Raw genomic sequence first — 24,666 nt, 5'->3', positions numbered from 1 at the left:
CTGCATTGCAATGCTCATCGTATAGTCATTTACACATGAGAAAAGTGTCTGCAAATCGGGTGTAAAAGGCTGCCATTCCAATTTGATTGCATTTTACACCCATTTTGCATTCATTCTGCACAGGCCCAAAGATGTCCTGATTTAGCTCACTGACATAATAAGGTTGTCTGAGTAAAAACAGTAAAAATACATGGACGAGATCAGGATTTGGCCCATGATCTGGCAAATAGAAAATAGGTACAGGCTCATATAAAGGAGAATTCACAATCTCACTTTGGCAGCACTACTTCACAAGCATTGTTTGTCTTTAGTAGCCCCCTTCCCTCTCCCTATCCATAATGAAAAGTATTCAGGATGCTCAGAATGTCTGTTTTGTATCCAACAAGTCACCCAGTGTAAGAGTGGGGTTTTCTGAAGAAGGTAAGGAGAGGCTTGAAAATCCAAGATTTATGTCCAACTGCATGCACTTATTATGCCACAATTAAATATCTCCATTGTTTGGGGATAAGGACACATATAAAAGACAGACAAAAAAAATCAAAGGGCAAAAAATGCTGATTTTTTTATAGGGGAGAGAAAAAAGTACATATGTAGGATTAGTGACAGCTGGATCCACCTTGGTAACAATCAGATAAAGGAATGGCAGCAAGCATGTTTCCATGTAGATACTAACGTTGGCTAATATATGACTCTGCTTATGTCAAGAGGGTCTGAAATGAGATTTCAATTATTTTGTTATGTATTATACATTTAATAGAAGGTGTCTTATCAACGAAAATTCAGAAAGAGCAACCAGAAGAGAGCTAGCAGGAAATATCATCATCCTCTTCATGAGCCTGGCTCAGAGATGATCTGACAGATGTGCCTTCTTTCTGTTCACACTGAACTTTGAGGCCAATAATAAAAAAAAACCCCACAGATACAGCATAGCCACATTTTACACTTTTATTTGGGTTTAGATCAACAACACAGAGAAAATACTTTGGTCAAACACAAGAAGAAGAGGTTGCCATGTAGTTCTTTCTGGCTGCAATAAACACAGTAACATGGAAAAATGCTGGTGTCCTCATGAAACACTGAATGTATATCTTGGATTGGCACGTAGAACTAATAAATACAGTGTTTATACTTAGCATTTGAAAACAGAATTGCACATGCAAGATGTAACCAGGCTACTGCTCACCTTCACCATTGTCCCTGTACTATTTTTTACACTTAGTTATTTGTCCCCCATTTTCTCTGCCACAAACAAGAACAGAATTTGCTTGACTGCTCAGTGTTTCAGTGACTACAGTTGCTAATTCTGTGACCTGTTTGGATAAGGTTGCTTTAGTCCTCATTGGCAGAATTGGTATCTGCTCTAAAGCTGTAATTGAAAAATCATGCATTGTAAGTCACAGTGGGTCACCACTGCGGTGAGGGGAATGTTCTTCTCTCAAGCTGATCATGAGAGGATAGTACTGAGCAAAGATATAGTATAGGGACTTGTGTGTGAATGCAGCTCTTACAATACCAAGAGTCAATAGTACTACTACACAAAGAAAGACATATCAATAATATATTGTACAAGCTTATTCAGTAACACATGTTGATTTGCAACACTGTACAGTTTAAATCTAAAATGCACGGCCTCAATCTGAGGTGACAAACAGTACTATCAATATAATAAAGGCAACACAATTACAGACACAATTTATTTCCTCTTCTCACGTCACATCCTCCTCACACTGAATCAATACCCCATTTATGTATTTTAGGTCAAATTAAACCACACTGCACTAGTTTTCTTCAAGTATTTTAGAGTGAGTAAAACAATCTTGCTTTACATACGAAAGTGGCCATGTAGATTCCAGTCAAAGCGACAACCAAAACTTAACTAGGGTTATAAATAGAAACAGGTCTGAGTCATTAAGTTCTGATCCAAGCTCTTCCAGATTTTGAGGAAGAGGAGGTTGAAGCTCAGTTTCCACTTCTGTGCCTCCCCTAGTGTTGAAGAATGACTCAACATATCAGTTATGCAGGATTTTGCACCCATGATTTCTAAATGGGTCTGGATGATTCTACACTGACTGTGCTCTGAGTATCGAGGCATATCTCAAAGCATTCTAATAGCAATTTCAATCAGACAAGCTCAGTGTAGAGCTGGTTAGTAGATTTAATCAAAACACTTTCTTCGTCTGAAAAAGGTGTTTTGACTAAACTGAAATTTTTCATAAAGTTGTAGTGAGGGCTACAAAATTTCCCACAAATGAAAAAAAAGTTCAGAATGAACATTTTCAGAATTTTCATTTTGTGGGAAATTGCAAAGATATTTGTTGTTGTTCTGAATTAGAACAAACATTTTTGAACGTTCCTGTGAAACTGAAATTCTGAGTTTCCACCAGCTCTGTCCCAGCGCTGGGAATGGGGATGTTTAGAAAAACTGTTGTCATGTGGGAAACTCAAGTGCGACCATGATATAAGCATCTGACTTAGGACCCTATCCTGAGACCTTTACAAAAGTCCTTATTCATCCAATTAGCATTACTCCTGTGAGATTTTGTAGGATCTGGGTCTTAGCGAATTCTAATCAATCTTAGTTTTCAATTTATTTTTATCTCTAATGAATAAATTACTGTTTGTAAAGATGCTTATGACACAAGTATTTAGTGTAAAGTGTGGCCCTTTTTGGTAGGCTGTTTAAAAGTAGAACAGAGAAACCACACAAATATAACCTTAGTTCAGTCTTGGTTAGGACTGTATTTTGATTGTCCATTTGCTTAGGTTAGGCCATGTAGGAAATATATTTAGGAATAATAGCATCCTTTTGTTGTATTGTAGTAGTTCTTATTAAGAGTTTTTAAGAGCTGCAGTACTTGTGAGGTTTTGCAATACTTAACTCTAGAGATGTACAATCCATGTGACATATAGAAATGAGGCATTGTACCTTTTAAAGAATTTATGTGGGTTTATGGTTCAAAATAATCTTTGTAGATATTTGATGCATCTCTATTAAAAGAAAAAAATTGTTTAGTTTTCAGTTTCTGCCCCTGCATTTTTTATAACCCATATAAAATAAAAATCTATAGTTTACAAAATAGGATATTTTAATATATATATATATATTCCTTTTTTAAAATTATATGTATTTAAATACATTTGAAATGTTGCTATAGGTAAATCAGAAATTCTGTTCTAAATCTAAGAAAAAGGCAAACTATTTTCACTTTTAAACATACAGTTTCTTTACTTTATGTATCTTAGTGCACCCCCCACCCCCCATCTGATTTTGTCACCATTTGGGGCAAATTTGGCACCACTCAATCTGATCACTTTTAACCTAAACATGTATTTACTAACTGTATTAAAATTTGGGGGGAAATTGCAAGTATCTTCTGTTATTTCTTATCTGTTTGAATGCAGCCTTTTGTGTATCTAATTATTAAAGAGGTATTCTAAAACTCAAGAGAGGATTTAAAAGGAGCATGTTTCTTGATTTTAAACTGTACTATACTTTGACGCCACAATATAGAAATAGATTTACTTTGGAACAAACTACAAATACATTCGCACAGTTTGTGACAACTTTTTCTGGACCAGACTCGCAGACCAGATTATTATAAATCTTGCCCCAGACGTTCTATTTCCTCAATCAGGAAATCAATGTCTTGATGAGTAGCTGCTGGGTTTGAGATGACCATACGGAAGAAGTTCACTTTGTCTCCCAGCGGTTGATAGCTGACCATAGTAGTTCCGTATTCCATCATTCTGGCTTTTATCACTGGGGCCACCTGCAAAGGCACGATACAAATATCAAATAATTATTTCTATTCTAGAATTTGCTTTTTTTAATAAGAGAAGGAAACTAAAACAAATTAAGAAAAAAGTCAATTTTTGGCCAAAATCAAATACAGCACAGAGTAAACTGATCAATTTATAAATTGGAGAGGATACAGAGAAGAGCCATGTGAATGACTAAAGGATTAGAAAACATGCCTGATAATGATAGGCTCAAAGAGCTCAATCTATTTAGCTTAACAAAGAGAAGGTTAAGGGAGTGACTTGATTACAGTCTGTAGGTACCTACATGGGGAGCAAGTATTCAGTAATGGGCTCTTCAGTCTTGCAGCGAAAGGTCTACTATGACCCAATGACTGGATGCTGAAGCTAGTCAAATTCAGACTGGAAAGAAGGGGTAAATTTTTAATGGTGAAAGTAACTAACCATGGCAACAATTTACAAGGGTTTGTGGTGGCTTCTCTGTCACTGATAATTTTAAATCAAGACTGGATGTTTTTCTAAACGATAAGCTCTAGGAATTATTTTGGGGAATTTTTATATCCTGTATTATACAGGAGATCAGAATGGATGGTCCTTTCTGGTCTTGGAATCTATGGGCTAGTCTACACTATCGCTTAAGTCAATGTAACGTATGTCGCTCAGGGGTGTGAAAAAGCCACCCCCCCGAGTGATGCAAGTTACATCACCTTAAAGCAGTGTCCATACTGCACTATGTTGGCAGGACACGCTCTCCCGCTGACATAGCTTCCACCTCTCGTTGAAGTGGAGGTATTACGCCAAAGGGCAAGTGCTCTCCTATCAGCATAGCACATCTTCACCGGACACACTACAGAGGTGCAGCTGCATTGGTGAAGCTGTGCCAACATAGTGTGATAGTGTAGACTAGCTCTAGGAAAGTACTACATGAAAAAGGCATTGGTGGCATTCTGGTGCTCTTATTACAATCAGTGGGAGATTTTCTACTGACTTTGTCTCCAGTTCACCAAGGTATTCATTAGAGCTGGTTGAAAATTTTTCATCAAAACTATTTGGTTTTTTTTCGTTTTTTTTTCTTCAGAAAATTAGATTTTCAACTAAACAAACGTGAAAATGTTTGCTTTCCAGGGAAAAATTTGATTTTTTTCATTGAAAAAATAAATGTCTGAAACCTGAAATGTTTGTGATTTTCAGCTGAAAACTGAAATATTTTATCTAAGCCGCACACTATTCTTATTTAGAAATACCACTACAGTGCCTCATGAGAGCTGCAGTTTGGTTATCTTGTGTCTCCATTCTTCTCTGTAAGCCATGCTCTCCCGATTGGTGTTATGGACCATGGAAATCCCATGATGCACTCCCTCCCATCATCAAATGGGTTAGGGTAAGGGTTAGGGTTAGGAGAAACAAGATGCATCATGGGTAAGGCTACTTTTTAGTCATGGGTATTTTTAGTAATAGTCATGGACAGGTCACGGGCCGTAAACAAAAATTCAAGGGCCAGTGACCTATCCATGACTTTTACTAAAAATACCTACTGTGACTAAAACTTGGGCGGAGGGGTGTGCTGGGGGGGTGGTCTGGGGGCACTGCGGGTGCTGGGGGAGGGGGTCAAGGTGATCCAGACCCCCTCTGGTGCTGGGGCAGAGGGGGGGGGGGTGGCGCTCAGCCTGGGATCCCCGCTGGCGCTTGTGAGGCGGGACGGGTGGTGGCGCTTGGCCCGGGACCACCGCTGGTGCTGGGGGAGGGCCACGGCATGTGGTCCAGCACCCCCGCTGGTGCTGGGGGGGGTGGCATTGCTGGTAGGCTACCTACCTGACTCTGCATGTACCTGCAGCTCCTAGAGGGAGGGGCGGCCAGGGGGGCTCCACGCGCTGCTCCCACCACAAGCACCCGCTCTGCAGCTCCCATTGGCTGGGAACCACAACCAATGGGAGCTGTGGGGGCAGTGCCTGCGGGCACGGGCAGCGTGCGTCGCCCCACACCCCAACTCCGTGCCCCAGGCTTGGGCCCCCTCCCACACACCTGAACTGCTGCTGCTGGCCCAGGGGCTGCCCGAGACAGGCAGCCTCTAAGCCAGCACCAGCCACTGCAGAAGTCATGGAAAGTCACAGAATCCATGACTTCCATGACCTCCGTGACAGACTCGCAGCTTTAATCCTGGGAGATGTAGTTGAATCAGGGAGACCACCCTATACAGGAGCTTGGTGAACCTGAACTACAACTCCCATGAGGCACTGTGGCAGCACTTCTGAATCAAAATATTTCAATTTTTGGATGAAATATTTTTTATTTTTGATTTTTCATTGAAAAGTCTAAATTTTTCTATGGAAAGCTTCAATTTTTCATTGTTGTAAAAAAAAATATTCGATGGGAAAAAGGCTCTTTTTCTGACTCTCTCTAATAGGTATGCGTGTGCCTAATTTCAAGTATGTGAGTAGTCCCACTGCCTTTAGGTAGGCATGCCAGAGGGAACTGCAGGTAGGGGCCCAAGATTGTTTCGTCATCTGATTTGTCACATTCCTATTTTAGATGAAAGCAGCAGTGTTACAAGGGTTTAACTTTACATGTATCAGCAGACTTTGCATGACATCGCAAAGGCAGTCATGACACCTTGCAAAGGCACAAAGCCATTCTTTAGATTGGTTAGAATAGCTCTGAGCCATTTATTGCCAGTGTGCTAACACTCAGTATTGCTGACAAACGCAATTGACACGTCATTTTCTGCATAATCCTCAAGCATATTGTTATAATCACTTTCCCTCTGTTTTCATAGGCTAGACCTCCACCACCCAATCAAATTAAAGCCTCTGGTCAAATTGTTACATTTGTTAGTGTAACCCCTTGGGGGTGTAGAGAGCATGGCCCCTTTAAATCTTTTTCCTAGTGGGGAGGGGGAGCAGTGAGAAAAAGGAGGGAAACTTGGGGGTGTGGCTCTGGAGCTGGGGGAGAGAAGGGCTGCAGCCAGGAGGCCCTAGACAAAGTGAAGCAGCAGAGACCCTGCCTGAAGCCTGGGAAGGACAGGGAGGCCGGTCGGGGACACCCCAGGACACGAGCCAGGAGGAGCACTGTGCCAGGAGGGAATCGCCTGAGAAGGACAGGCTGGAGCTGGACCCAGTATCACTGCTGCCCAGAGCTGCATGGGGCTGTGAGTACTGGGGCTTGTGACTCTGCATTGGCAATAAGGAGGGAGGCTGCTAGCTAGTTAAGTGGGGAGGTTGTCGCTCTGGGTGGCTTTGCAGAGAGCGGCAGCAGAGGGCACCGGAGGGGTTTGTGGCGCTAAAGTTACATTAGCATCACCAATTGCAATTTAAATTGTTAACATCAAGGATGACCATGGTTCAAATAAGCACCATAGAGAAAAATACTAAGAAAGGGAAACACAGGGAATACAAAACACACAGACCAGCATTTGGGGGAACTGAATTACAGGTGCATTTTGTAAACTCACTTACCTTGCTAAATGAAACCATTAAAATGATATTGGAAGTGTTCAAATGATCACTTTTATGTCACTAGTTTTTCCAAATTATAAAAACATAACTGGATACCTCCCCCCAATGCTCTGAGTGTCCTGACAAAGGAAAGTCTTTGTGTATTTTCAGCCCTCTTTTAAGCACCAAATCTTTTTGCTTTTTATTAATCACATTGTCTGCTCTTGCTCTTCACTTTGTCTCCCCTTCCATCCGTTCTGTTCCTCTCATCCCCCTGCACAGGCTGCCGATTCTCCTCCTCCTACTCCCATAGACAGGCTGTCTGGTTCGCCTCTCTCACCTCTCACCCTTTCTGAAATACCTTCTGGCATTTCAAATACAGCTCCTGTTTCCTCGCCTCCTCCTCTTATATAGCAGTAGTCCCTAAAGGAGACAGCTCGGCTGGCTTATCTTCCTTATTTCTAGATCTTTTTACAGGCCTCCAGTCTCTTTGGAAGCTAGAAGCAAGGAGGAGCAGCTAGCATCATGTGACCTGCCAGGCCTCTGCAGACCACAATGTGGGAAAATCATTATGTTAGAGATGAACCTGATACCCAAAGATAGGATCCAAATTTGGTTTGAACTTCCCCAAAGTTGGGGACTGAAGGGTTGTTATCCAAAATTCTTGTACAAGCCCATCTCTAATATTTTGAAATATTTTCAGTGGCCTTTATGTTGATGACATGGGCATGCCTTGCATACAATGAACCAACATATCTTATTTACCTTTAGAAGGCGGTTCATTCTTTCTTCGTTGTCCTCCATGCTGCGCAAACTGGGAGGTACGTACCAGAAGCAGACATTTGTGTGCTGAGGCTAAACACAGAATAATAATGGCTTACACAGCAAAAAATGTTCATAATATCTCAATTGCAATTAATTCCATGCCTTTCCCTCCTCTCATACATCATGTTATGACAGCAATCATTGGCTTTCATTACTGTACACCACAGAGAGTCATTAGCATCATTATTAGGGATAATTTTAGGCAATTTATCCCAGGAAGACGGATCCAGATACACATCCCCCACTGTGCCTATGCATTTGTCCCCTACAGAGAGACATCTGGATTCTATAGGGGCTGTCCTTTCAAGAGTATGGAGTTAATGCGTCTTCAGAAGCAGGTGTCTATAGTAGATGACCTACTTAATAGAGTATCCTGGATACTTCGATTTTGTTGTGTGACTGTATAACTCTGGACATGTAGGCTCGAGTCAGAGGTGAGTATGAGATGGAATAAATTAGATTCTCTTCTACTCCTTGAAATTCCCTGGTGCTCAGTTATACTTCCTTACATTCCATAAGCTAACTTACTAATGTGAGAGAATAGCGGAGTCTAAACTAGTTTAATTTGCACATTTAGGAGCCAGAAGAAGACAGGTGAAAAGTAGGGTGTGGCCTGTTTTCATGACTTGTCTACACAGAGACTTAGGGCATGCCAAGTGGGGTGTGAATCTACAGTGCACTAACATGCCATGCGGAGCCTGTTTTCATCTGAATCACCAGTAAAAGTCAGCTGTTGACTTTCATCTAGGTGATGCAAGCTACAATACTCCACACTGCTGCCTCATTTCAGTTGATCCACAATGATGGGAATCATTAGCAGTTTCCTTTGTAAGGAGCATGTTTTTGGGTCCTCCAAAATCAGATTGTCCTATCAGTAGCAACACAACTCCTGACTAAATGTACCAAATTTTAAAGCTACAGTAAGTCAGAATACATACCTTTCCATCAAACACCATTTCATAGCCTTCTCTGTTCTTTATTTTATTATATAGATATTCTGCAAGTTCCAAGCACTTGTCAATTTGTGCTTCAAATCCTGTAGTTCCCTTCATAAAAAAAGAACACAATATTTTGTATCTCTCTGTATTCTGAATTGCTATTGTTTCAGGAATACGTGGCACTTGCTAAAGCAAAGATGCAGTTTACTTTTCTAAAGTCTATCTTGGAGATGCTGTACACTTTCCTGTTTGCTATGAATAGTTCACCCAGCTCTAGCTGTAACCATCTGACCTGTATGAAATAGGTTGGTGATAAGTACAGGGAGATTTTGGCAAACCAGTAAAGTGCCTGAAACCATTATTGCTTATTGCTAAAAGCAGCCATGTCAGCAGGCCGTAAAGTGGTCATGCAGCAGCCTTAGCTTAACCAAGGCAGGAGGGGAGGGAGTTTTGGGTGCCACAGAAAGGGCAGCTTGACCCTGCATCCTTCCTGATAAGAAATGTGTTGAAATTGCTGATACATGCATTTTAGGGGCCTCAAGGCGTGCAAACTCTGAAAAAACCACACCTGGTTAATTGATGACCAAAAGGAAACCTCTTGTTTGACCTTTGAAACTGCTTCCTTAACAAATTTTCTTTAAGTGATGTCATTGTATTACTAATGTATAAATAAGGGGGAAAAGTTTGAGGTAGGGGGATGCATCTTGTGTTCCTAACCTGTTGCCGCTGTGCCACTCGAGAGCCACACTCAGCTTTGGTAATTATCGAGGGTTGGGGTGTTTTACTAACCTGTTGTGGACGTATGTAAGTGCTTGAGACTAAGTAAAGTTTAGCTTTAAGTGAAAGCACTCTTGTGTTGTCCTGTTTGTGCCAGCCATCTATCGGTCTCCCCTGATTTATTTCCTGACACCACCTTGCAGAGAGTAAAAGTTGCCAAGAGCTTTGGGTTGAAAGAATCCCGGGTAACAAGTCCAGTTCCTAATGGGCCATGGAAGATATGTATCACTGATGGGAACACTTGTTGGCAGCCTCTGCAGTGAGGCCATGGATTGGAAAGCTGTGGTGCATGAACTCTACAGGTGTTCCTTCTTGGTCAGGGTTGAGTCACATTGTGAGTAAGCGGGGAAGTTTGCCCTGGTCTATGGAGAGAGGATTTTAGCCTGCAGGGGAGGCAATCTGGCACCTATTCCTAACATAAAAATCCTGTAGAAAATTAAATGATAAAACGAGCTTTTAAAGAGCAGCTTGATGCCTGGTGAAAAACAAGCATTCTAATTAGAAACAGCTCTGTCTCTTCCGCATGGCCATTTTTTTCTCTCCTCATTGCTACTTGATAAAGGACATTAGTATGAAATTGGAATCCTTGTTTTTAAGAGCTTCAGTTTCTCCTGCTGCTTCCTTTCCAGCTCAAGTCCGTTTGTGCCATTATAATTATTTCTGCAGCCACCAGCTGGGGTGCCACTAATAAAGCATTATTATGGCTTCACGTCAGGAGAACAAGCTGCAGGAACAGACAAACTGTTTAAGAAACATTGATCCTATGTTAATGTAAATATTCCAAGTTAAATAGAGGTAGGAAATGGGGAGAAAAAATAGTCAAAGAAATATGGAAATGATCTGGCCTTTAAGAAAAAATGTTTATAAACAAAAGTCCACTCAGCCCTGCTAAATCCTATTTGTGCTGCTCTGGCACTGCAAAGCAGACCTAAAGCCAGTTTAAGTGGTCTTTTGGGTAGAACCATCCTACAGTGGTGCAGAGCCAGCATAGTGCCAAAGAAAAAGGGGTGTGGCCAAAGTTCCCTTGCACTCCGAAGGCCCCCGCTATTACAGCAGCTCCTGGGAGGCTATTTCAACTGGGACAACTTGAAAACAGCCTTGAGGCTTCTTGAAGTTTCTCCTTGTGACCGGGCAAGTGCGTAGTGGCCTGAGGATCAGGGAGACACAAAGATGGCTTACATCCAATTTTGCAGACTCCTGGTGACAGTCGCAAAGAGCTGTCCCAGAATGTGTTTTCAGAATTTGAATAAAGCATCTAAGGGTCTTTAAGTCTTTTTTTTTTATAGAAACGATGCAGTCAAATGCAATGAACAAGCCTGAAATAGTTGGGCATAATCATTTGAATTTATACACAAAAGTATTTATTTAGCAATATTATACAAAAAAGATGCATGAGTCAAAAAGAGCCAGTACTTTCAGATTTTAATTAGTTTACCCATAATAATAATATAACTGTGGTATAATCACAGTATATAATGGAACCAGGTGTGTTAGTCACTAATTTGTCACATTTAGTTTTAGAATTTCATTAAAATAAAAAATCTTTGTGTTTCCAAAAACTTTCTGGACTGATTACACTTACACTTAAACATAATATTTATGCTGTCAGATTGTCAGTTAGATGCAGCAATCGGTGCACAGTGACATGGAGTCTGAATTTCAAAGTCATGTGTGATGCTTTGTAGCTAAATCAGTTAAAGGTAAAGAAAGCGGAAATGTATTATTATTATTATTATTTAATTTCCATCCTTGTTCTTTCTTCCATCTCATGTGAAAAGGTAAGGTTAGACATTTTCTAAAACTGTGATTATATAAAGCAGAGCTATTCACTATTTTTATGCAAACAAATACATCATATACTTGCTTACCTTTGCTCTCCACATCAGCCATAGCTTGAAGACATCAACATGACGCCCGCATTGCAACGCCTTGTCTCCAGTGTCATATGACAGGTCATAGTGTTTATCTTGTTGAAAGAGGTAGGAAGCATGCATTTGATTGCAGCTCTGCATCAAGCCCTTAAAGAAACAGAGACACAGTTAAGGAAAATTGGCATTTGCATGGTTTTACTGCTTTGCTTTGTTTCTATTATGTAACCTTTCCAAATGACTTTTCAAAGCATTCCTCTGGATAAAGCAAGCTGACCCAGCAGCTCTGTGGCTCTTCTAAATAATGTCATGATACTCTTTGCTGAATTGGTTTTGTTTCTAAACTACTATTCCCCATTTTTATTCTTTCAGGGTGCAGTTCATTCCAATGCTGAAGGCACATGCAAGGGCCTCCACGCCACCTACGCTACAAACCAGGTGCTTACGGGGGTCTTAAATAGTAAGAAAGGCTTTGGGCAGATGGGGGTGAATATGCCTTTAAGCACACTGCTAGTGCTGTTTCTGAAGGTAAGTCGTCATATTTTGACTCCCTTCTAGCCTGCAAAATGTAGTTTTGGGAGGCAGTCTTGCAATGTGCACAGAATTTGGCTGCGGACTCCCAGTAGGCTCTCTCTGAGCTAAAAAGCATGGAGCTAATAATTTTTATCTCAGTTTTCCTTTTTATTTGTATGCATTACATATAGAGAGTGCCAAATCCTGGCTCTGTTGAAGTCTGCATGTATGTTTTGTGCACGCCATAGGCCTCTTTCCCCAAACTGTATTTTGCAGTCCACGTGGGGTCTTTGTCGTCAAGATTTACCTATATATGAAACTCATAAAAATGAGAGGGAAAAAGGAGAGAAAAACAATTGGCTTTATGCTTTTTGTCAGACACCTGTTTTCACTCTGGTGTTGGCTTCAATGAGGCCAGGGCTTGTCTCACAGAATTGAACCACAGGGCAAATAAAACCTAGCTCCTCTCTTTCTGTTTAAGTGCACATTGTGTACAATCTGCTGTGCACCTGTTAGCAGAGCAGTAACCAGCTTTTCAATAGCTGGTCTAATAAGTGGTGGTTGTATAGCAGCTGTCCCAATAACTGGCTGCTATGTGAAGATTACAAGCCTGAAGGATAATTCTTCCAGTTGTAGCTGTCCCAATACTAAATAAAAGGTGTAGATTTTATCACATGTGAACTTGGGCTTCCTTTTCTCATTCCATGCTGCACAAAGTGGGCTTATATATCAGTGTTGGGTTGTAATGTCTAGCCAATTGCATGACCACAAACATCTGAAAGGGCAATAACTCATGGACACTGTGCACTGTATTGCTAGGCCAACTGATATGTGTAAGTGGGGCAGATTCTGTCTTCAGTCACACATGGACACAGCATTGAAAGCTGCAGTGGTGCATGGCTTCAACTAAGTGCACAACTTAGTTCAGTGTATTTCACATACAAAGTCGCCAAAACTCTCTAAAGATACCCAAAAGTCACCTACTACAGGACAGGCCCAGCAAAGAAAATCACAGAACGCCACTAGCCGTCACCTTCAGCCCCCAACTAAAACCTCTCCAACGCATCATCAAGGATCTACAACCTATCCTGAAGGACGACCCATCGCTCTCACAGATCTTGGGAGACAGGCCAGTCCTTGCTTACAGACAGCCCCCCAACCTGAAGCACATACTCATCAGCAACCACACACCACACACCAGAACCACTAACCCAGGAACCTATCCTTGCAACAAAGCCCGTTGCCAACTGTGTCCACATATCTATTCAGGGGACACCATCACAGGGCCTAATAACATCAGCCACACTATCAGAGGCTCATTAACCTGCACATCTACCAATGTGATATATGCCATCATGTGCCAGCAATGCCCCTCTGCCATGTACATTGGTCAGACTGGACAGTCTCTGCATAAAAGAATAAATGGACACAAATCAGATGTCAAGAATTATAACATTCAAAAACCAGTTGGGGAACACTTCAATCTCTTTGGTCACTCGATTACAGACCTAAAAGTTGCAATTCTTCAACAAAAAAACTTCAAAAACAGACTCCAACAAGAGACTGCTGAATTGGAATTAATTTGTAAACTGGATACAATTAACTTAGGCTTGAATAAAGACTGGGAGTGGATGGGTCATTACACAAAAGTAAAACTATTTCCCCATATTTATTCCCCCCTCCCCGACCCTCCACTGTTCCTCAGACGTTCTTGTCAACTGCTGGAAATGGCCCACCTTGATTATCTCTACAAAAGGTCCCTCCCGCCCCCAGCTCTACTGCTGGTAATAGCTCACCTTAAGTGATCACTCTCGTTACAGTGTGTATGGTAACACCCATTGTTTCATGTTTTCTATGTATATAAATCTCCCCACTTTATTTTCCACTGAATGCATCCGATGAAGTGAGCTGTAGCTCACGAAAGCTTACGCTCAAATAAATTTGTTAGTCTCTAAGGTGCCACTAGTACTCCTTTTCTTTTTGTGAATACAGACTAACACGGCTGCTACTCTGAAACCTAAAGATATATAGTCATTCATTTCTCCTGGACAGCCGTTTTTAAATCCTTTCTGTGTTTGTAGACTGAACAAGTGCCTAGAGGTTTGCGTCTCAGTTTCATTTGTAATCTTCATCACATTAACATACATTAGCTATGACACAGTTATAAAGAAGGCATCCAGCACATTCCAGAGGGAAATGGCAGAAATGACTAGAGGTGCAAATGGATGAAGACATACCTCTTCCCTAACGAGAAGGGCAGAACACTGCAATGGGACACCCATCATCTTGTGGGGGTTCCAAGTCACAGAATTGGCCCTACAACAACAAACAACATTAAACTGAGACGTTATACCACAGGTCTGAAATCATTAAAACATTCAATAATAAACAAAACTAATAAGGCTCATATGGGCCTCAAAGATGCAAGGTTGAAAATACGCACAGCGGTTTTCAGAAGAGTGATTATTAATGTTCATACAGGACCCCAGAGGCAGTGCTAGCCCATTGGGGGGCCCTAATCAGGAATATTTTGTGGCCCTCCCCACATACAACACATAATAAAAAGTGAATAGGGGGCCTTCTTGAGCTGCTCGGGGCCCTAACCAGTTTTTTAGTCTGCGTATGCCTAGCACTTGCTCTGCAGGACCCAATTGCAGAATCTTTAATTACACTGTGGGGCGCTGATGTAAATTTACTCAGGCAGACTACTCATCAAAGGAAGGGTTTTTGTAGAGTTAGCCCTAAAAGGTTCTGGACTATGGCTCTGGAGAGTTAACACAGAGCCGTGGTGCTATACATTAGATTTTGTGAGCACCAGAATTTTTGTGATCCATCCACACTTTAAAGGCAAAGAGTGAATGTGTCAAAAACACATACATGATTTAGGACCAGTCTGCAAAGGTGTTTAGGCAGCTAAGATGCAGATAGGTGCTTAGTGGGATTTTCAAAAGCGCCTAAACAGGTTTGGTGTCTAATTCCCACTGATTCCCATTAACTCCCATTGATCCCATCAACTTGCTGATGCACGTCTGAAAATTCCATTGGGGGCTGATCTGCATCTTTACACATCTTTGAAAATCTGAAAATTTTACCGGAATGGTCAGATCCTCAGCTGGTGTAAGTTCTCACTTCTCTATTGGCTTCAAGTGAGCTATGACAATTTGCACAATTTGAGGATCTGGCCCAAAATGATCATGGTAGTGAATATGGTATTATCTCAAAATGCTCTTTCATGCTCTCTGCCACTTATCTTAGTTACCAAGATGCCAGAAGCTGCCTTAGAAAGTTAGTCAGAGAGCATGCTAAAATACTTATTGGCATGCATTGACTCAAGCAGGAAAAAAACCCACCAGGTCCTATGCCTGTTGGATTGATATAATATGCTCCTCAAGATGCTGTGGCATAGGAAGAGAGATTCATTGGCACAGCAAAAACTATGCTGCTAACTAATCACGTCACTGAAAATGGCTTGGAAAGGGTGATAGGAGCTGGTACTGCGGATTCAAAAATGTTTTGGGGAGTTTATTTCCCTTTATTTGGGGTTTTGTGGGTTTTTTTTTTATATAAATTACTTAAAGGTAAGATTTTCTTTTTTTTGAAAGGCTAACAAGTCTTCAGAGATTTTTTAAAAAGAAGCCCTTTTCTAAAGCACAGCAAGTAGTGGCCTGGCATGGCTTGCAGAAGGTTTTAAATTAAAGCAACCCAAGATACTGTATCCAAAAGATCACATCTTGTTATACACATGAGAACATTTGGAAAAGTACTTTTTAGACTATAGCGAAGACGAAGAAGAAAGTATAGGGATCCCAAGTTTCAAAAATGGGTAAATAAAACCAAATACCTGTTTAACATACATAAGGGTTGATTTGTGCCTCCTATCTTCAGAACTGGGCAAGTTTGAGAATTGGGTCAACAGGAGGCTAGAAACACAGCTCCAAAGGTGGATACAAGCCTAGTAAACACTAGAATGAACGACTAGCCTGGGGTCCAAGATTGCTCTCTGGCTGATTGCCTGAGTCATAATGTACATACATTTGTTAAGGGTATGCATAATAATCTGTCTGCCAAATGGGCTAAATGAGTTTAGATCTATGTTCACTCCTTGCTGTACAGTTCTTTGTATTGTGCTATAATCTGCTTCCTAGTTTTGCCAGAGAGAGAGAGAGAGAGAGTGTGTGTGTGTATGGGGCGTGTGTGTGTGTGTGGCCTAGGACAGGAAGAGGATGCCTTGCGCTCCTCTTATTCCACTCTGCAGGAGCTTTATATGCGCCACAGTCTGGACCAGAATTTGGCTCTTATTCAGCTCAGCCTTAAACAGGTGTCAGTTTTTGAAGACAAAGATAACTAACTGCAGGTACATTTTTGCACCCACAGTTAGCTGTGACCACTATTCAGGTCACTTTGATCTGTACATCCTGGATTGCATCTGCAAATCTGAATCTGGATCCCCCAGGGTTTAAAGGAAAGGGAGTTGCTGGCAGGGCACTCTCTGTCATTGGCCTTTGACTGGAAGTCCTCCTGCTCTGCCAGGTACAAAAGAGACTGAATCTGCTGACTGAAGGGCAGGCTGCAAAACCCATCTGTTTGCATAGGTGTAGAGGGAGCACAAAGCGGGTGGGTGAACACTGAAGTATTGAGGTTGTGGGACGGGTGGAGAGGCGAACAGTTGTTCATTGTTTTATTTTTGTGTTATGCTTGACTTGTTATTTACTGACTGCAGGATTTATACTTTGGAGGTCTGTTGAAGATGCCTCCTGCATAGGATTGTGCTCTTTCTTGCTGTGGGAGGGGGCTGTTTAACTGTATAGATATGAATAAGTCAGTAAATTGGGGGGTGAAAATATCTAGAGTACCAAAACTGTACCCGCAACAATGGAGGTGAGTGTTTTGAGAATCTGGCCTGGGAGGTAGTTTTCTTTCTCTGTTTGGAAACCAGTCGGTATTAAGGTTTGTGAAGTGCTTTGGGATCCCACTGGAGGAAAGGTGCCCTGCATATTAGTACGTGAGTGTTGTCATTTTCTCTCAGATTCCCCACTCCCCCAAAAAATAGATTCCAAGGCCAGAAGAGACCATTGTGATCAATGCAACTATGTGCAGTTGCAAAATGCTGTAGCCAGTGGAATACTTCTGTGCTGCCTTTCCTGCTATTTAAATGGAATTATGCAACCCCTAAAGCAAAGGCTGTAGGGAATACTCTTTCACAGGCACCATCTGGCTACTTGGCCCAGCTCTTTGAGCATTTGGCTGCTTTTAATCAACTCAGAGCCACTCACCTGTTTAGGGTACTGGAGTTAATGATTCTAAACTCGCATTCAAGCCTATTAATCTCTTCTTTTGTTACAGCCACTAACTTTTATCTGTCTTTACAGAGAACCCTAAACACGTTCTTTAAGATGCCTGTAGATAATGGAGGTGGCTTGGGTTTTTTATAGTAACAGGGTTGTTTACCAGCAACAATGCCCAAATATCAATTTTCTGCCTAAATCATTGCATTGACCTTCAGGTCATCCTTTTTTCTAAAATTCATCACAGTTGTGCACAAAGTATTTTATCTAATTACATTTGCTTTGTCACAAAGGGTGCTGATGTCAACTATTGACATATGCTTAAATAAAATGACAGCTTACAGTCACACTTAAAGAAGAATGTTACATAGTCAAAAATGAGACACATTATTTTCTTTTGGAAATTTCCTAACGGACCATCCTGGAGTTTTGCTTGAGCAAGAATTGGCTTTATTTGATGTGTCGTGATTATTAGAAATTGGAGGCTGAAATGGATGCAGGTGCTCACACTCACTTTGTAACATCCAAATGTGAACACCTTAGTAGGATAGCTAAATCCCACACGTTGGTACTCAGACTGGAATTTTTCCCATTGAATGTAACTAAGCACCAATATTAGCATCCACGTGTGCACAAAATGTACATGCCCTGTTGAAATCTGGGTAGTTACCCCTGCTCGCCTCCCCCATCATTCACCATGTGAAGGAGGAAGAGGAAATGGGAAGATTCGCATGTAATTCACTGCCCCATGCCAGGAGATGACCCTTATCAGAACACTAGATCTAAACCCCTTGAATGTTGGGGAAGTTCCAATTGAGTTGCAGGTCTGAATTCATGATTTAGGCATCTCTTTATCAGAGATTGAACCAGAATTTCTAATGCAAACACGTCTGAATTTGGAAGAAGTTCAGATTTGGCTCCTAGCCTGGATCCATTTTTTGTGATTCAGGTTCTTTGTTAATGCTATATCCTGATAAGCAGCAGGAGCAGCTATTTCAACATCCTGGATGTTTTGAAGTATATCCTGCTTATGCATAGTGTGCATGTATTCAGTGATAAGACAGTTTTCTTTAACAAAAACATGTCTAGCTTTTTAAAGTCCTTTTTGAGTTCTAAAGGCTTTTAAGTGATCAGTTGGAGAGGACGTCACTGGCTGCTTTCTGAATTCAAGATAAAAACAATTTTTAGAAGTGTTATATGCTCGTGTATCTGAGAGAAGGGGATTGGGCCCTCATAGAGAGACATGAATAGAGAGTCTGCAGGAGAAGAATGGAAGGAAAATATCGTGGAGCCAGTAAGAGGATCATGGGAATTGAGTGAAACCAAAGGCATGAAGACAGAGAAGAAGGAAGTTGGGAGTAGTGCAATTTAACTGGCAGGGAGTTGTGGTTTTGCTAGAAGTTGGAAAGAAGTAGGATGGGAATAATATCCTAGTCTTAACCAACAGAGGCTTTAAAAAAGTTTCTAGACAAAGTACTTGCTCAGAAGTTCATTCAAGCTTATTCTTTATTGCTACTGAACTGGTTCATCATTTCTCTGTGTATTATAGATGCATTCCTCAAGGGTGGAATTCAAAACCTTGTATACTTAAACATCAGCATTTTCAAGATGCAGCACAAGGATTTACTTCCATGAGGCATATTCAAACAGTGCAGAAATCTGAGCTGTTGCACATATGAGCTGAGTTTTGCAACTACAGAAATGTGGAGAATAGAAGAAGCTATGAATTTGGATGCGTAAATTAAATATTCCTAGCAAGAGTAGGCATTACAACTCTTCTGATGATAAAATTCTAACTAGAACCCATTGCAATACAATCCAGCGTACTAGGACATTGCATAAAAACATAGAGTTATATTGTCATGGCATTGTGACATGCTGATATTTCATAGGGATTTGAGGATTTATAAATGATCTCAGACAATCTGGTAACCCCATTGCAAGGTCTCCAAGGTTCAGTTCTTTTGGAAATGCAGTTGCTGGTTCTTTTTGGACAGGTTCATACAGAGAATCTCACAATGACCATTCTGGAGGTCAGAATCAGTTTCAAAGGGGTGAATCACAAATAGGAGCTATACATTATCTGAACAAGAAAACAAAGTCACATCACAAGTTTTTAATCACACATCTTATTGAATAAAGGAACTTGGCAATGTTATTTCAGTTGAGAGAGGACAGCTTAAAAGATTGCTTCATGCTATATATTGGACATTAAATTATAATAATGAACAGGACTGGTTGATTTTTATTTATAGACATTTCTGTGGTAATCACAAGTGTACTGGAGCATTTAACTCGTTAATAAATCATACCTTTCAACACCATTTAGTTTCCATTTATGTTTCCTAGACATCAGCAGCCCGCCACCCCATGCTGCCTGAAAGACAAGATACATAATCTTAAAAACAGATAGTTTTGTATTTTTCTGGTGTTTGCATCAATGTGTTCGATCAATTTTATGTCTTATCCTTTGCTTTCTGAACCCATATATCTCTAAACACCTCAGATGGAGCTACAGTTTAGGGCCCGGATAATAAACTATACTAATGGTTTTCATCTCTCTCTCCTGTGGTTTCTTTCAGGAGGCTGTGACTGGAGTTGCATAGGCCAAGGCCTATGTGTCAACCTTTATCACTGTCCAGCCCACCTAATTCCTCCTTCAGCATGGCCATATATGACAGCAGTATGCTAGGCCAGCCCCAATCTGTGCTGGGGAGACAAGAGGTGACTAGAGACACCCAGAAGGGTAAGTTGGCCTTTTCCCTTTTTGTGACAGTGGTGTTGATAGAGTGGGATGGCAGCCCAGCTGGAGAGATGGGTTTTGCATCTGAGTTCAAACCACTAATGTTTCCTCCAACCTCCTCCCCCCCACCCTCTTTTTTCCTGCAGAGCTCTTGGATCGGAGAGATCATCTTCCAGCATGGGCAGGAGAATGAGGCACAGTGAGGGCCTCAATAAGTAAGCTAATGTTAGCAAAGCAATTTGGCAAGATAGTCTAGCAGATGCCTTAGGGACCTCAGAGTTTTAGTAGTCTGGGGCAGTTACAGCATTAACTGACTGCAAGTTTAGAAACAACTAACTGCCTTTTCCTTGCTTGTTTATTTTTAGGGCTGGCTGGAAAACAACAATTCTGTTTCATGAAAAATTTCAAGATTTTTATTCATTCCAAAGCAAAACAAAAATGAGATCTTTAGACATTTTTTGCAAAGAACCCGCAAGAGGCTCCCCACCCCAGAATAGCTGAAATAGACAGAGTAGGGACTTGCAGCCATGTCTCTCCCATCCTGGGTGAGTACACTAACCAGCGGGCTATCCTGGGGGGAGGTTTCTCAATTTCTTTCCATACCCCTCCCCCAAATTCCATTTTGGATTTGAGAAAGCCTCCAGACAATATTTTCATGGATACCAGTGCGTTTCTGTGAAACATTTTGGCTACAACCCTATGAAATTTTTGGACAGAAAAAAATGACAAAGATTTTTCAACCAGCTTGATTTATTTTACATCTGCCAAAGAAGATGGGTCTGTGTGAGGTATGTTATTTTCTCCTAATTATGATGTCTAGAGATACAGAGGCTGAGGCCAGGATTTTCAAACTAGGATTCCTAAAGTGAGTCATTTAAATGCATGTTTAGACAGCTAAAAGTGGCCTGATTTTCAAAGGTGCAGAGCACCCACAGCTCTCAGCGACCTCACCAGGAGTTCCAGGTGCCCAGATCAAAGGAGGGGAGAATTAGGCCCTAGCTCATCAGCTTTCATTAGAGGACCTAGTATTATATCATCTGTGGAAAATGACACTGTATATGGATGGATGAATTCATGTTGGCACACTTTATAATCCAGTCCCTAGAGCAATACAATACTTACATCCACGTGCATCCAGATTTTGTATTTCTTGCAGATGTCTGCAATAGCTAGGAGTGGATCAAATGCACCATACACTGTAGTTCCTGCAGTGGCACTAACTAGGAAAGGAACAAATCCCTACAAAAAGAAGAGAAATATTCATCAGCAAGAGAATATTATATGTCAAACAGAGAACCCCCCTGAATCTGCAGTAGCTCTATTTTCTTCCAATAGTCAGGCCATAGTGTAAGGAAAACTTTAATTGCAGCAGCCACTGTGTTAATCCTGAATGAATACACAAGTGTCTCCCAGGTGACAAACCTGCTTTGTGTGGCCAGGCAAAGGAAGGTGTCATTTGGAAATCAAGAGCTACCTCATGATACTTTTGCACTTTTTTTTTTTTTTTTTTGCTTTTCTCATTTTAGATGTTCTTGATGCCCAAATAAATTTTTTAGTCTCTAAGGTGCCACAAGTACTCCTCGGTTTTTTTGCTGGTACAGACTAACACGACTACCACTCTGAAACTTGATATTACAGTTTCTGCCTTTAGGTGGCAGCAAATTTCCAAGGCCAACACTGTGCCATTTATGTAAAGATACTTTAGCTGTAAAAGCTTCAGAATGAACATTTCCACATCTATCGGTGTGTTTGAAGTAAAACATGGAAACTCTGTTATGACATGTAGGACAAACAAAACCATCTTTATGCATCGTTGAACAAGAAATCTTTTGGGTAAATTTGAAGTAGCCTATATTATGCTTTATATTAATGTTGCATTCAGCACATGCTAGATTCTGTGCAACATGTAGGAAGGCACATTCTCTACCCCAAGTGTCTATGCTGTAAGGTCCTAATCCTGCAAAGGTTTATGCTTACTCTCTACTTTTAGCACATGAGCAGTTCCTCTGAAACCATTGGAACGACTCAAAATGTGTAAAGTTAAGCAAGTGCCTAAGACTTTGCAAGATTGGGGTCTAAAATACATATATGAAAAAATTACTTTAAAAATACAGGTTTCTTAACATGTAATGAGTAACTGATATTTCTTAAAAGGCGTGAACTTCCCCCCTGCAAAATAGGATATATGCTTAGTAGGTTTTTGGATGAATGTTTTGTTTTTTGGTTTAGTTTCCCCTACCCCATGTAGGGTGACCAGACAGCAAGTGTGAAAAATTGGGACGGGGGTAGGGGGTAATTGGAGCCTATGTAAGAAAAAGACTCAAAAATCAGGACTGTCCCTATAAAATCGGGACATCTGGTCACCCTAATCCCATGGTTTATTTTAGGCAAAGCAAGTTTTACAAAGACCAGTTTTTCTTGTGAATTATGAACTCTGTGTTTTTAAATTATTATTGTACAGCAACTGTTGCCATAGCCACCACATTAAAATAAGATATATATTATAATATCATATTTAAGCTTTTAAAAGGGCCTTTTAAAAGGGCACACATATAAACTGTACCTTGGAGAATATATTTAGTTCTTTGAATGAACTCTTCTTGATTTTGTGACTTCGATAAGATTATTTTCAGTTTATTAAAAAAAACCTTCAATCCCAAAACATCTTTTCATGTAGAGCTAACATTCAGCTACTGATTGTATTGCAGACTGAGGAGGTCTAAATCAGGAGCAGATTACACTATATAGCATAGAAGGAAGACAAATGCCTTGCAAAGACCATGAAACATCTTTAAACACATCTTTTATTCAGCATCTCTAACCTTCCTCATTATATTGTTGTGTTTCAGATAATCATGGTATAATTCCATGCTGTTCTGCAAGGGAACATAACACAGATTAGCTCAAATCTCCTCTTAAAACACACCAATCAAATTGACCAAAATGCCACTTGTTTCCTATGCATGGAAGTGGGAAACCCTGCACCATTTCTGAGGGCATCTGGTAATAGACTTACTTTTTGTTTGGCTTCAATAATTCTTCTTTCAAGGTCTGATGGGATCATTTTCCCTCTGCAGAAAGGATAATGTCATATTAAGGTTCCAGTTTTGAAATCAGCCCCTTTCTATCAGTTTTCCACTTAAATAATCCCAGATAGGGAAGAAATTGACGCCTCTGCACCATTTAAGCTCTCAAAGTAGGCACTTAAATGGTGCCTAGTCCCTGACCTGGCCTTCAGCACAACGCTGAAATTCACTTTAGTTAGTCAGCTGGCACGAGTGTGGTAACAGTAGTGGGGAAAAGTCACCTTCATGCAGAAAGCCCCGTGTTCAGGACCATGCTGAAGCCCCACTTAATGCTATATTAAAAGGCAAATCCTGCCTCATGGAGCTTCAGGTTCCAGTGTGCCTCTGTAGCCCCATTGAGAAGATCCTGGATGTCCTGCAGGGGATTCCCAACTCTGTGGCTGCCATTGGTTGCTGTGTGGCAACCCAACCGGGCCCCCTGCCCAAGCGATTGAGTCTGCGACTCCACCTCCCAAGGGCTTTGAGGATCATATCCAAGGGGCTATGCACTTGCACAGAGAATCCTCGAATCAACTGCATGGCCCCAAGCCATGAGATCAGCTGATTGCTCCAAAATTAAACTGTTGGGGAGGGAGAGGGAAGTCTTCTTTCTGCCTGCTCAGAGCAGCTGGGTCCCTTTCCATTACTTCTCCACACCCACAGGAGAACACAAACTTTTATTTGCAATGCAGAACAAAACAAAGCAGGCCAAATTCATCCTCCATGTAACTTGATGTAACATCCTTGATGTAACTCCAGTGGAGCAACACTAGGGATGAATTTGCCTCAGAGCGACTGCTCCATAGATTGATCTGGGTACCTTCCTACTAGCTTTGAGAAGGGCATGAAAAGAAGCAGCTGGTCTGGGCTAAAAGAAAGTACATCTTCAAATCCTTCAAATTTAGTGTACATGGTATTTGCAGTAGATTTAGTATGAGCCATTCACCTGAGATTCAGGCTCAGTGGTATAAACCTCTCAGGCCAATTTGGAAAGTCTTTTAAATTCATTAGGCTCATGATGAAAACATTATTCATGTTTACATATTGAGATCTGGGGTTTTGGTTGTTTTAGCTGAGGGTCAGACTATCCATGGAGAGAAAGAATCCATAAAATCGTCAGCATTATGCTAGTCCTTTTAAAAATTTTTGGTATCTTAATCAAAGTTAATCTTCATTAACTTTGATTAATCACTGGGCACTTATAAGATGAGGCCCACTTCAAGGACCTTTTCAGTCTTTAGTAGAGGTGGTAAAAACAATTTCATTGAAAGAAATGGATTTGTCAAAAATAAATATTTTCATGGAAAAAAATGTAATGAAATGTTTCTGTTTTTTGTCTAAAAATAAAAATTAACTCTTGGTTTCTAACCAAAACCCAGAATATTTTACCAAAAATAATGTTAGAAAACCAACACTTTGCTGGGTTTTGGTTTCATTTACATCAGAAACATTCAGGGGAATA

At 40.9% G+C, this 24,666-nt stretch overlaps 1 protein-coding gene across 6 annotated transcripts in view; it reads right to left on the bottom strand.

Moving 5' to 3' along the window:
• Window positions 1-908: 908 nt before the first annotated feature.
• The window catches only part of GAD2 (glutamate decarboxylase 2), a 55,172-nt gene continuing 31,414 nt past the window's right edge, over window positions 909-24,666 (bottom strand). For 2 of the 6 annotated variants that reach the window (XM_074946106.1, XM_074946110.1), the window contains 8 exons: window positions 23,156-23,210; window positions 21,262-21,378; window positions 19,709-19,773; window positions 14,349-14,427; window positions 11,599-11,748; window positions 8,954-9,061; window positions 7,956-8,045; window positions 910-3,770 (listed from right to left, as the gene is read on the bottom strand). In XM_074946106.1, coding sequence (XP_074802207.1) covers window positions 3,597-3,770; window positions 7,956-8,045; window positions 8,954-9,061; window positions 11,599-11,748; window positions 14,349-14,427; window positions 19,709-19,773; window positions 21,262-21,378; window positions 23,156-23,210 — 838 coding nt within the window. In that variant the 3' untranslated portion in view covers window positions 910-3,596. Of the gene's footprint in view, window positions 3,771-7,955; window positions 8,046-8,953; window positions 9,062-11,598; window positions 11,749-14,348; window positions 14,428-19,708; window positions 19,774-21,261; window positions 21,379-23,155; window positions 23,211-24,666 lie in introns of all 6 variants that reach the window. The other 4 variants (XM_074946107.1, XM_074946108.1, XM_074946109.1 and 1 more) reach the window with 4 other exon arrangements.

This window comes from Natator depressus, chromosome 2, assembly GCF_965152275.1.
Source record: "Natator depressus isolate rNatDep1 chromosome 2, rNatDep2.hap1, whole genome shotgun sequence".
In the NCBI taxonomy this organism is placed as follows: Eukaryota; Metazoa; Chordata; order Testudines; family Cheloniidae; genus Natator; species Natator depressus.
The sequence above is the reverse complement of the archived record's forward strand: the minus strand, read 5'-3'. Positions and strand labels throughout refer to the sequence as shown.